Source organism: Aythya ferina (assembly GCF_964211825.1).
Source record: "Aythya ferina genome assembly, chromosome: 3".
Classification (NCBI taxonomy): domain Eukaryota; kingdom Metazoa; phylum Chordata; class Aves; order Anseriformes; family Anatidae; genus Aythya; species Aythya ferina.
In genome coordinates this window covers 86,305,499-86,318,298 of record NC_140298.1, presented here as the reverse complement: position 1 = coordinate 86,318,298, position 12,800 = coordinate 86,305,499, and the positions used below count along the sequence as shown (strand labels likewise).

Below are 12,800 nucleotides of genomic sequence, written 5' to 3'. Positions count from 1 at the left end.
ATAGAAGTCTCATTTTTCAGAGACACCACTTACATCCTGTTCAAAATTATTTGTGAATGTAGCTGAAGTAAATCTGGATTTTGGAATTATTATCTGTGTTTCAAAATCGGCACTAGAGAGTTTAAAGCAAAAATGTGTCTTGATCTTGTGAGATGGGTGTTGCTAGTCAGTTGCTTGTTGCTTTTATTATTAATCAGGGCTGAAACTTACAAGCATTTATCACAGAATGAGGAGATTGATATTCCAGTTATGAAGGTTTTTTTAAGACCTGGTCATGAAGGGAAATCAGTTGTTGAACTTGTATCAAGGCTTGTAGTTCTTAGTCTCTTACAAGGAAAGCACACAGACAAAATGAAAATTCACCAGAATTTATCAGTGTTAGGAAAAAAAATGTTGAGTTCTGTGTTTCATACCATGTTAATAGCCTTCTAAATGTCCTGTATTAAGATTTTGTTGTTTAAAATCACTGTTGGAGAAGTAATAGAGTTAGCCTGTCAACCTATACTTATTTTTTTTCCTAATAAAAATTATACAACTTGATTCTCATCATGATACATCCTTATAAAAGGTTAGGAGACACCCCATGTCACAGTTTTAGTGGTATACCTCATTGTAAATTGTAAAATTCAAATTAATTAAATCATCGCTATCAACGAAATTTGAAAACACATAGTGAAGGCAATTGCATTATTTTTTCTTTTAACACATTATTTGCTACTGATGCCTTTTTTAATCTGTTACTTATAATGTGCTCCATATTAAGACATATAAGATTGTGTTGTGGCATAAAAGGCACAGCTGTAAATAACCACTATAGGAGCTAAGAACATGACACAAAATGCACCTAGTTGGCTCTCAGTTTTCATCTTAGGATGGTAAGCGTTAATTTCTGTTGCATAACTGTGGAGCTTCAGAATTGAAGGCATGTTTTAAAGGAAAATCATGTCTAGTTTCAGTGATAAAATGGAGACTACTTCCTACAGTTATATAAGAGAGAGGAGAATAAAAGATCCAGAGGATTATAGGAAGGAAGGAAGGCAAGTTCAAGCTCCCCAGTTCTGGAGTGTAGTTTAATATAAGTAGAATTTAATTACAGCACTCAGTGCTTTCAGTTCTCAAATAGATTTTTCAAATATACATTTTTTAAAAGTGAATTACAAGTGTAAAGGAATATTAACCCCTCTTGTTATATCATTTTGCAGACCACAATGATGACTAGAGAACAGATCATGAAAGAATATGATGCTCTAGTTAGAAGCTCAGAGCAGCTTCTGAGTGCGCTGCAAAAGAAGAAACAGCAAGAAGAGGAAGCAGAGAGGCTACGACGCATCCAAGAGGAAATGGAAAAAGAACGAAAAAGACGTGAAGAGGAAGAGCAGCGCCGAAGGAAGGAAGAAGAAGAAAGGCGTCTGTGAGTGTCAGACAAGTTGCTGGTTTTAGAATGAGAAGAAAATAGGGAAGGCACTTTAATGAGGTTACTTTTAATAAGTGCTTAAAGAGAGTCACTTGGATTGTACTTGCAGTGTGCTATCCACTGTTAAAATACTTCTTTTTCCCTGATGACAATTTCTAATTTAGATGTAATCAGAAGAGGCGATGAAAGATGTTTTATGATTCAGCTGGCAATAAAAATGGATTTAGAAAGGCCCTTGACTTTACATACAGGACCTTGTCATGAGGACTATACAGACTCTTGGATTACCACTTAGTTTTATGGAGCCTGATTTCATATCTCTTGTTCGCTTGCTTTGCAATAACTTTGCAATAACTAAAAATTTTCATTTCCTCTTCCTCTTTTGTAATAGGAAATCTGAGATTGAGGCAAAGAGAAAACAGGAAGAGGAAGAAAGGAAAAAGAGGGAAGAGGAAGAAAAGCGTATTCAGGTAATGTTTTAGCTGTGTTTCTTGTTGTTGTTGTTGTTTGTTTTGTTTTTGTTGTTTTTAAAATCTTTTTCACAGTGTAGGACCTCCATGGTGTCTAATGGCTTATAAATGAGTCTTAAAATTATACAGCAGTATTACATTAGGCACACTTAATATTATCTGTCTAGAATTACTGCTATTATTGAATTACAACTACAAAAGGAGGAAAAGATGCATAAGGTAATCTGAGTTTTCAGGTAGGAAGGAATGTGCATGTGAATGAGAGGCATAATGAAGCTTCTGCTGGCAGCAGAAGCTGCAGAGATTTTTGGATTAAGAATGTATATTTTATCTGAGACAAAAGACAGAAAGGACCAAAAAAGGTAATATTTAAAAGTATTAATATTTCTAAAAATTCTTCTGATAGTGTTTGTAACTGAATGGGAATAGAGAGCAGAATGAGATGCCAGATTTTTTTTAGCTTCTTGCAGTTTTAATAATGAAGAAAATAAAAAAAAAAAAAAAGTAAGCAGAAAAGTAACAATGATTCTTTGCTTCTATTAATAAGACTAGCCTTCAGGACTTATAACAGTTTTAGCAATGCTTTCAACACTGTTCTCATAAGCATCTTCCTAGACAAACAGATGACAGATGAGCTAGATAAATGGACAGTGAGGTAGCTTGAAAAAGTGGTGGGGACTGCTGGGCTCAAAGGGCTGTGATTAGCAGCTCAGTGTCTAGCTGGAGGCCTATTGTTTGGTTGTACCCCTGGCATAAATATACACTTAATAATAATAAAAAATAATTATACACTTCGCTGTGTGTAGAAGTACCTGCTTGGGGAAGTGTAAAGCAGACAAGACAGAAGCAGACTCTTCTCAGTGTTATCCAGAGAAAGTACAAGAAGAAGGGGCAAGTTTGGGGCACTTTTTTTTTTTCTGGAAAAGTCATATGCAGACTCAGGCCATGTCAAGTATCAGCTTCGTTGTAAACATTTTCAGAATATTGGTAATATTGAGAGGCTACAAGTACCCCTCTTAACTACAACTGTGTAGAATACATGCAGTTCAAACTCTGCTCCTTCTCCATCTGCCTTGATTTTTGACGCTTCTTACTGATTCCACCATGAGCTCCCTGAATTGCGTCAGGACCCAGATCTTGTTTTCCTGTTTTCTCGGAGATTCTCTGTGTGACCTGGGTAGAGAGGAGTCTCAGAAAGAATAAGCTTCCCTTTAGGGGCTGTTGCCATAAGCACAAGGCAACGTGCTTGTCTGTCTCTGATTACAGACTTGTAAAGTCCCCTCTGTGATTAATCAGAAACAGATTTTTTCTCCTTTTCTATATTTTGTTATCCTTAGAGTTAGTCTAACACTGATTTTCCTCATTGTTTCTGCATGCCCTTTTCTATCACCTCACCATTTTTAATGATAAGCAAGCACCTGACACTAATGCCAAGATGAGAGCCTAACTGATGAAAAATGGATCTTTCCAGTGTTGTTGTCTATCACTTGTACTAGAGTAGTAAGCAATTCTGGCTTACAGAAGTTAAATGTAAAAAGAGTAAGCTGCTCTTTGACTAGTCTCTGAATCATTGCTTGGAGACCACCATTGCAGGTGTGCCTAGTGTTCTGGGAGAAGCTGGTAGGAAAAGTTTCCATTCAGGGACAGTTTAAATATATTAAATAGTGTCCACTCAGGAAGTGAACTGGACGCTTGCCAGAAGGTTTTAAAATGTAGTCTACCAGGACTGGGAGCAACTCTAGAGATAGTATTTATTTGTGTTTCTGGGATGTGAACATCTGCAGTGCAGAATGTAATTTACACTTTCACTTAAAAACACTTGCTGCATTTGGATACAAGGCAAGATACGTAATCCAGTAGGGCACTTTTTTCTTCTATGTAGTTAATTATTTGTTATCTATTTTTCTGGCGATGGTCCCTGTCAGATAATCTGCAATGGTATTCATAGGGAAAAGTCACTGGTGTTGCACTCTGGTGCAAATTCATGATGATGAGTGGGAAGTGACTTTGTCTCCAGTGTTGGCTTTTGGACACCAAGAAGGGTACTGCTAAGAGTTTGCATGTATGACTTTCAGAAGTTTGAACTGAATGGTCGCATTTTACTTACTATGTTTGCAAGTCTCGTTGTTAAATAATGATGGTAAGCTGGAATTGCAGCTTTGTTCTGCAGAGGCATTATATTTGGATTATTTTTCCGTTGCGGTAAGTAGAAATTTTGAAATGTATTTAAATTCAAACCCAGATCAGGTTCACAGAAGATTTCAGTGTTCATCTCCATCCCCTTTCAAAATACACAACAAAGCTAAGTACAAAGCAGTGCCTTTTGTAAAATCTTGTAATGCTAAGTGCAGAATATCAGGGGAGTATTGTGTTAGTGTTGTGGAGAATAATCATATTGCTCTGTGTCATCAGAGTTTTAATGAAGTTAGACAAACTTTAAGTCTATATTTCATAATAAAATAGATTTTAAAAAGCTATAAATATATTTGTGTATTTTTTGCTAATTTTTGCTTATGTACTATTTTTTTTTTATAGATTAAAGCTAAATGCATTTTTTTACACATATTTTTATGATACAGGCTGAAATTGAGGCTCAGCTAGCTAGAGAACGAGAAGAGGAAACCCAGCACCAGGCAGTTCTTGAACAGGAACGTCGTGATCGTGAACTTGCAATGAGAATTGCCCAGACTGGAGCAGAACTCAGCACTGAAGAGACAAAGCTTGATGTAGGATTGTCCAGGTACGGACTTAAAAGCTTAAATTTCTCTCTTTTGTTTCTCTCACCCCTTTGTGAAAACTAAACTCTTGTTTGTTTTATGTATTTTTCTATTAATTAAATAGTATCTTCATTTTATGTCTTGCTACATCAGTAATTTAGTAGGTGTTTATGAATATGACTGCAGTTCTCTTGTCTGAGTTCTGGCAAGGATGGCAACCATTTTAAGTTATGATTTTTATCATCACTGGCTTAAAGTAGGGAATGGAATTTCTTCAGTGGTAAGTAGTAATAAAATGTACCCTTTTTTATATACTTTATGGTTCCAATATTGTATTATGAATTCGTGTATTTTATTTTGCTTTGTTTTGTTTGAAAAAGAAGACCTCTTTTTGAAGGCAGAAATAAGTTCTTTCTGTGTCCTGACTGGTAATTTTTTTTTAGAATGAATTATGTGGGGCCAGTACCATAAGTGTACACAAACTTGGATAGCCACCAAAGGCTTATTGCTTTGGTTGGCAGAAGGAAGAACTTGGGAAAGAACCTTAGGAAGAACTTGGGAAAGCACCGAGATGTTGTTTTTGTAATATAAGTCCTACCATGTGATTGCTTAACCTTGGGCAGGGAGGGAGTAACAAAGTGCAGGTAGACTGTATTCTGTCGCTAGGAAGTTGCCATGGTATTGTGCTATACTGGGATGGGTATAAAAGAGCAGAAATAGAGATAAGAGAAGGTTTTTTGCTTCACTTGTAACTTGCATCGGAGTCCGTACATTCATTGCCACAGAATTAATGTATTTAACACAGACGGGTTTGAAAATCAAATGTCTTAAACTTTTGTTTTCTTTGAATTTTTTGTTTTGTAGAAGTGCCTGCTTTTGCTGTACAGATCCACACTGCCTGCAAAGCAGGAGCTCTCTTCTCCTCTAAAGAAATTTTATAGCCAGTGAATGTTCACATAGTTGGTGTATTTTCTGTGTGGATTTGTTTCTTCCCTAGAAAGCACATCTTAAAGATACTTTCTATGTAGTTCTCCAAAAGAGCTAACATAAAAAGATATATTTGAGTGACATCTCAGCAATTACCAGTTCATTAAAAATAGGTGTTTTTTTCTTTCTTTTACTAGGAACAGTTCTAATTTCAGATTACCCAGTTCAGATAAGAACAAGACAGAGACAATACTTAGCAAAGCTTTGGTACCCAGTCAGGGTACTTTCTAAAGGATCTGTACATTAACCAGGATTGGCTTTCTTTTTCTTTATCAAGAACACAGCAGTATTAGGATATGTTATGGTGAGAATTTGGCATAAATGTCCAATAAAAGTAGTACTTACTGGTCAAATTATATGTAGGACATGATCATGTCACTGGCCTAGTGATGTGAGTATTCATTAGATACTTGTTGTTGAAAGAAGATTGTGTAGGAAAATCTCAAGTGTTTCTGTGGAACTTGAAGCTCCCAGATGTGTTCTCTTTACTATTCTGATTTCATATACTTTTAGTAGCTCTGTGCCTGCGTGCCATAGCTAGGTAACTTCTTTTGTCATGTACAATATTAATCTATAGACACTTCAACTCCGATTACTGTGTAAAAGGAAAGTTTTCAAGATTTCACTTGTATTTTTTTCTGAATTAACTTAACTTCTTAAAACTGTAGTTTAAAAAAAAGGAGATAACAAATTATTGTAGAGGAAGAAATGTTAATATGACCCACCTTTTCCTGCTTCAGATTATTAGAAAGATAACTAAGGAAATAGTTTACCTAACATAAATATCTTCTGTTTACAGAGCCAATGGAACAAGCCCTCGAATGACTGAGTACGACACTTTTTTCTATTTGAGTACTCTAATAGAAAAAATGTAATATTAATCAGTTCAAAGGAAATTTATTCTATCCTCTTATTTACTAATACCCCATCTGTAAATGAGAAATCAATTTATAATATACCCTTATGTCTCATAAATTAATATCCTAATATATCTAATAATATCTATTTAAAGATGGTTATAATTACTGTAAAATTTTTCACATACCATCAATTTTTCACTGCCTTATATGATTATATGATAGTCTTAACAAAGAATCATGTTGATACACATATAGGACACTTCAACTCCGATTACTGTGTTTTTGTCCTCAGTTTTTATACAATTGCTATTGTATTGGCTCAGATGTGATTTTAATATGCTCAATTGAATGTCCAAATTAATTGCTTCACAGACAGTATTCTGGATATCTTCTTGCTTTCCCTGTTTGTATTTTGGTGCAATATAGTACTTTGAAGGTAAACCCAAAGTCGTGTAGCGTCACCTGGCAAATTTCCCTCAAAGATGGATGAAGGGAGAGATTAGACAAGACGGGATCAGAGAAATCAATAACTTTCCTATGTTAGCGAAACTCGGTGTTTCCTGCTGCTCACAGTTGGTCCTGGTCTTTTCCTTGTGAAGTCCAGAAATGGATGGTGACCACCCTGATAGGTATAACTGCAAGTTTCTCTCTGCTGCGTACTGGTTGGAGAATGAAGACTCTTCTGAATGATTAGAAAGTACAGAATGGTCTGAAATCTAGAAGAAAATAGTAGAGACTTTTCTGCCCAAATGAGATTTCTTCTTAGCCTTGTAAGAACAATCCAAGTTCTAATTTGTAGCATATTTGATACTGGCGCTTTTGTAGGGATATATGTGTGTCTTCACTATGGCATTTAGATGCAGTGTCTTTTAACTGCTTGCATAAAGAAGCTATCTGTCCTGTTCCTAGAGAAGCTAAATGAATAAGGACTGTTGTTATTTCTTGTGATGGGCTTATCCAAGCGTAAAACATATCAGTAACATGTCTCTAAATCTTTGATTTGGAAGGATTTTTTAATGGAAAAATAGGAAAGTTTTCAAGATTTCACTTGTATTTTTTTCTGAATTAACTTAACTTCTTAAAACTGTAGTTTTAAAAAAAAAGGAGATAACAAATTACTGTAGAGGAAGAAATGTTAATATGACCCACCTTTTCCTGCTTCAGATTATTAGAAAGATAACTAAGGAAACAGTTTACCTAACATAAATATCTTCTGTTTACAGAGCCAATGGAACAAGCCCTCGAATGACTGAGTACGACACTTTTTTCTATTTGAGTACTCTAATAGAAAAGATGTAATATTAATCAGTTCAAAGGAAATTTATTCTATCCTCTTATTTACTAATACCCCATCTGTAAATGAGAAATCAATTTATAATATACCCTTATGTCTCATAAATTAATATCCTAATATATCTAATAATATCTATTTAAAGATGGTTATAATTACTGTAAAATTTTTCACATACCATCAATTTTTCACTGCCTTATATGATTATATGATAGTCTTAACAAAGAATCATGTTGATACACATATAGGACACTTCAACTCCGATTACTGTGTTTTTGTCCTCAGTTTTTATACAATTGCTATTGTATTGGCTCAGATGTGATTTTAATATGCTCAATTGAATGTCCAAATTAATTGCTTCACAGACAGTATTCTGGATATCTTCTTGCTTTCCCTGTTTGTATTTTGGTGCAATATAGTACTTTGAAGGTAAACCCAAAGTCGTGTAGCGTCACCTGGCAAATTTCCCTCAAAGATGGATGAAGGGAGAGATTAGACAAGACGGGATCAGAGAAATCAATAACTTTCCTATGTTAGCGAAACTCGGTGTTTCCTGCTGCTCACAGTTGGTCCTGGTCTTTTCCTTGTGAAGTCCAGAAATGGATGGTGACCACCCTGATAGGTATAACTGCAAGTTTCTCTCTGCTGCGTACTGGTTGGAGAATGAAGACTCTTCTGAATGATTAGAAAGTACAGAATGGTCTGAAATCTAGAAGAAAATAGTAGAGACTTTTCTGCCCAAATGAGATTTCTTCTTAGCCTTGTAAGAACAATCCAAGTTCTAATTTGTAGCATATTTGATACTGGCGCTTTTGTAGGGATATATGTGTGTCTTCACTATGGCATTTAGATGCAGTGTCTTTTAACTGCTTGCATAAAGAAGCTATCTGTCCTGTTCCTAGAGAAGCTAAATGAATAAGGACTGTTGTTATTTCTTGTGATGGGCTTATCCAAGCGTAAAACATATCAGTAACATGTCTCTAAATCTTTGATTTGGAAGGATTTTTTAATGGAAAAATAGGAAAGTTTTCAAGATTTCACTTGTATTTTTTTCTGAATTAACTTAACTTCTTAAAACTGTAGTTTTAAAAAAAAAGGAGATAACAAATTACTGTAGAGGAAGAAATGTTAATATGACCCACCTTTTCCTGCTTCAGATTATTAGAAAGATAACTAAGGAAACAGTTTACCTAACATAAATATCTTCTGTTTACAGAGCCAATGGAACAAGCCCTCGAATGACTGAGTACGACACTTTTTTCTATTTGAGTACTCTAATAGAAAAGATGTAATATTAATCAGTTCAAAGGAAATTTATTCTATCCTCTTATTTACTAATACCCCATCTGTAAATGAGAAATCAATTTATAATATACCCTTATGTCTCATAAATTAATATCCTAATATATCTAATAATATCTATTTAAAGATGGTTATAATTACTGTAAAATTTTTCACATACCATCAATTTTTCACTGCCTTATATGATTATATGATAGTCTTAACAAAGAATCATGTTGATACACATATAGGACACTTCAACTCCGATTACTGTGTTTTTGTCCTCAGTTTTTATACAATTGCTATTGTATTGGCTCAGATGTGATTTTAATATGCTCAATTGAATGTCCAAATTAATTGCTTCACAGACAGTATTCTGGATATCTTCTTGCTTTCCCTGTTTGTATTTTGGTGCAATATAGTACTTTGAAGGTAAACCCAAAGTCGTGTAGCGTCACCTGGCAAATTTCCCTCAAAGATGGATGAAGGGAGAGATTAGACAAGACGGGATCAGAGAAATCAATAACTTTCCTATGTTAGCGAAACTCGGTGTTTCCTGCTGCTCACAGTTGGTCCTGGTCTTTTCCTTGTGAAGTCCAGAAATGGATGGTGACCACCCTGATAGGTATAACTGCAAGTTTCTCTCTGCTGCGTACTGGTTGGAGAATGAAGACTCTTCTGAATGATTAGAAAGTACAGAATGGTCTGAAATCTAGAAGAAAATAGTAGAGACTTTTCTGCCCAAATGAGATTTCTTCTTAGCCTTGTAAGAACAATCCAAGTTCTAATTTGTAGCATATTTGATACTGGCGCTTTTGTAGGGATATATGTGTGTCTTCACTATGGCATTTAGATGCAGTGTCTTTTAACTGCTTGCATAAAGAAGCTATCTGTCCTGTTCCTAGAGAAGCTAAATGAATAAGGACTGTTGTTATTTCTTGTGATGGGCTTATCCAAGCGTAAAACATATCAGTAACATGTCTCTAAATCTTTGATTTGGAAGGATTTTTTAATGGAAAAATAGGAAAGTTTTCAAGATTTCACTTGTATTTTTTTCTGAATTAACTTAACTTCTTAAAACTGTAGTTTTAAAAAAAAAGGAGATAACAAATTACTGTAGAGGAAGAAATGTTAATATGACCCACCTTTTCCTGCTTCAGATTATTAGAAAGATAACTAAGGAAACAGTTTACCTAACATAAATATCTTCTGTTTACAGAGCCAATGGAACAAGCCCTCGAATGACTGAGTACGACACTTTTTTCTATTTGAGTACTCTAATAGAAAAGATGTAATATTAATCAGTTCAAAGGAAATTTATTCTATCCTCTTATTTACTAATACCCCATCTGTAAATGAGAAATCAATTTATAATATACCCTTATGTCTCATAAATTAATATCCTAATATATCTAATAATATCTATTTAAAGATGGTTATAATTACTGTAAAATTTTTCACATACCATCAATTTTTCACTGCCTTATATGATTATATGATAGTCTTAACAAAGAATCATGTTGATACACATATAGGACACTTCAACTCCGATTACTGTGTTTTTGTCCTCAGTTTTTATACAATTGCTATTGTATTGGCTCAGATGTGATTTTAATATGCTCAATTGAATGTCCAAATTAATTGCTTCACAGACAGTATTCTGGATATCTTCTTGCTTTCCCTGTTTGTATTTTGGTGCAATATAGTACTTTGAAGGTAAACCCAAAGTCGTGTAGCGTCACCTGGCAAATTTCCCTCAAAGATGGATGAAGGGAGAGATTAGACAAGACGGGATCAGAGAAATCAATAACTTTCCTATGTTAGCGAAACTCGGTGTTTCCTGCTGCTCACAGTTGGTCCTGGTCTTTTCCTTGTGAAGTCCAGAAATGGATGGTGACCACCCTGATAGGTATAACTGCAAGTTTCTCTCTGCTGCGTACTGGTTGGAGAATGAAGACTCTTCTGAATGATTAGAAAGTACAGAATGGTCTGAAATCTAGAAGAAAATAGTAGAGACTTTTCTGCCCAAATGAGATTTCTTCTTAGCCTTGTAAGAACAATCCAAGTTCTAATTTGTAGCATATTTGATACTGGCGCTTTTGTAGGGATATATGTGTGTCTTCACTATGGCATTTAGATGCAGTGTCTTTTAACTGCTTGCATAAAGAAGCTATCTGTCCTGTTCCTAGAGAAGCTAAATGAATAAGGACTGTTGTTATTTCTTGTGATGGGCTTATCCAAGCGTAAAACATATCAGTAACATGTCTCTAAATCTTTGATTTGGAAGGATTTTTTAATGGAAAAATAGGAAAGTTTTCAAGATTTCACTTGTATTTTTTTCTGAATTAACTTAACTTCTTAAAACTGTAGTTTTAAAAAAAAAGGAGATAACAAATTACTGTAGAGGAAGAAATGTTAATATGACCCACCTTTTCCTGCTTCAGATTATTAGAAAGATAACTAAGGAAACAGTTTACCTAACATAAATATCTTCTGTTTACAGAGCCAATGGAACAAGCCCTCGAATGACTGAGTACGACACTTTTTTCTATTTGAGTACTCTAATAGAAAAGATGTAATATTAATCAGTTCAAAGGAAATTTATTCTATCCTCTTATTTACTAATACCCCATCTGTAAATGAGAAATCAATTTATAATATACCCTTATGTCTCATAAATTAATATCCTAATATATCTAATAATATCTATTTAAAGATGGTTATAATTACTGTAAAATTTTTCACATACCATCAATTTTTCACTGCCTTATATGATTATATGATAGTCTTAACAAAGAATCATGTTGATATACATATTGGGATGGATACTTTTAAAAAATCAGTAGCTGTTTATTTTCTGTACTTTAATTTGTACTTGATTGGCAAGAGACTATCACAGTTAGAAAGGCTGTTTTTATTTTAATGTATTTGCTTTATGCTTACATACCAATTTTTTTTATAGGGAACAAATGATCAATGAAATGTCAGAAATATTGTCTAGGTAGGTGAGACAACAATATTGAAGGAATCAATCATTTCCTGTAAAGAAATCACACATGAAATTGGTTGGGGAAAAAACGGCGGGGGAGGGGGGGGGGGGGCTTTGTTTTTTAAGTGCTAAGCAAATAAGTAAATGATCTCTTTCAGATAAATTTCCTTTTTCAACACCTTTTTCATTACCAGTCATCATCTGATTTTACAGTAAATATTTTTTTGCTATTTTAATTAATTACATAAATACCAGTAAGAACAGTTTCTCTCGTTGGTATTTTATGTAATTTTGATAGATAACATTCTTTGAGGTTTCTTCTCTTTTCACCATTCTTATGATGAAAAGTGGGGCTCCACATCTGTGGAAGAAGAATTTCTATAAATTCAAGATTTAAATAATTTATGTTAAAATTTTAAAATATGTCAAAATTTAAATAATTTATGTTAATATAACTAATTAATAAGGATATATTTCACTTTTCATTCACTGTTTCCATTCAAATAAAAAGTTTTGAAAATTGCTTTGTTTAAAAGCATATAAAAAAACAACTCAAGGCATGTAAACAAAATTTTCTTCTGAGATTGTTTGTGTGAAATAATGAAAGATTTTGTGTACAATGCAGAAATAAGGGAGAAGCAGGGTTAGATCTGAATACAATTCTACTGTAACAGTCTCATAGTTGTTTGTGTTAGAATATATTCTCTGTTGAAAGAAATGGTTATAGTGTCCTCCATACCCGTGAGTGATTAGGTGTTTGGGTGTCACCTGAAGACAAAGACAACATCTTG

At 34.1% G+C, this 12,800-nt stretch overlaps 1 protein-coding gene across 16 annotated transcripts in view; it reads left to right on the top strand.

Annotated features, from left to right (window-relative positions):
• MYO6 (myosin VI) overlaps nt 1-12,800 on the top strand; it is a 115,786-nt gene that overhangs the window by 82,856 nt on the left and 20,130 nt on the right. For 4 of the 16 annotated variants that reach the window (XM_084512349.1, XM_084512357.1, XM_084512348.1 and 1 more), the window contains 9 exons: nt 1,203-1,411; nt 1,806-1,884; nt 4,464-4,624; nt 6,388-6,417; nt 7,672-7,701; nt 8,956-8,985; nt 10,240-10,269; nt 11,524-11,553; nt 11,983-12,021. In XM_084512349.1, coding sequence (XP_084368475.1) covers nt 1,203-1,411; nt 1,806-1,884; nt 4,464-4,624; nt 6,388-6,417; nt 7,672-7,701; nt 8,956-8,985; nt 10,240-10,269; nt 11,524-11,553; nt 11,983-12,021 — 638 coding nt within the window. The remainder of the gene's footprint in view (nt 1-1,202; nt 1,412-1,805; nt 1,885-4,463; nt 4,625-6,387; nt 6,418-7,671; nt 7,702-8,955; nt 8,986-10,239; nt 10,270-11,523; nt 11,554-11,982; nt 12,022-12,800) is intronic. The other 12 variants (XM_084512355.1, XM_084512354.1, XM_084512358.1 and 9 more) reach the window with 11 other exon arrangements.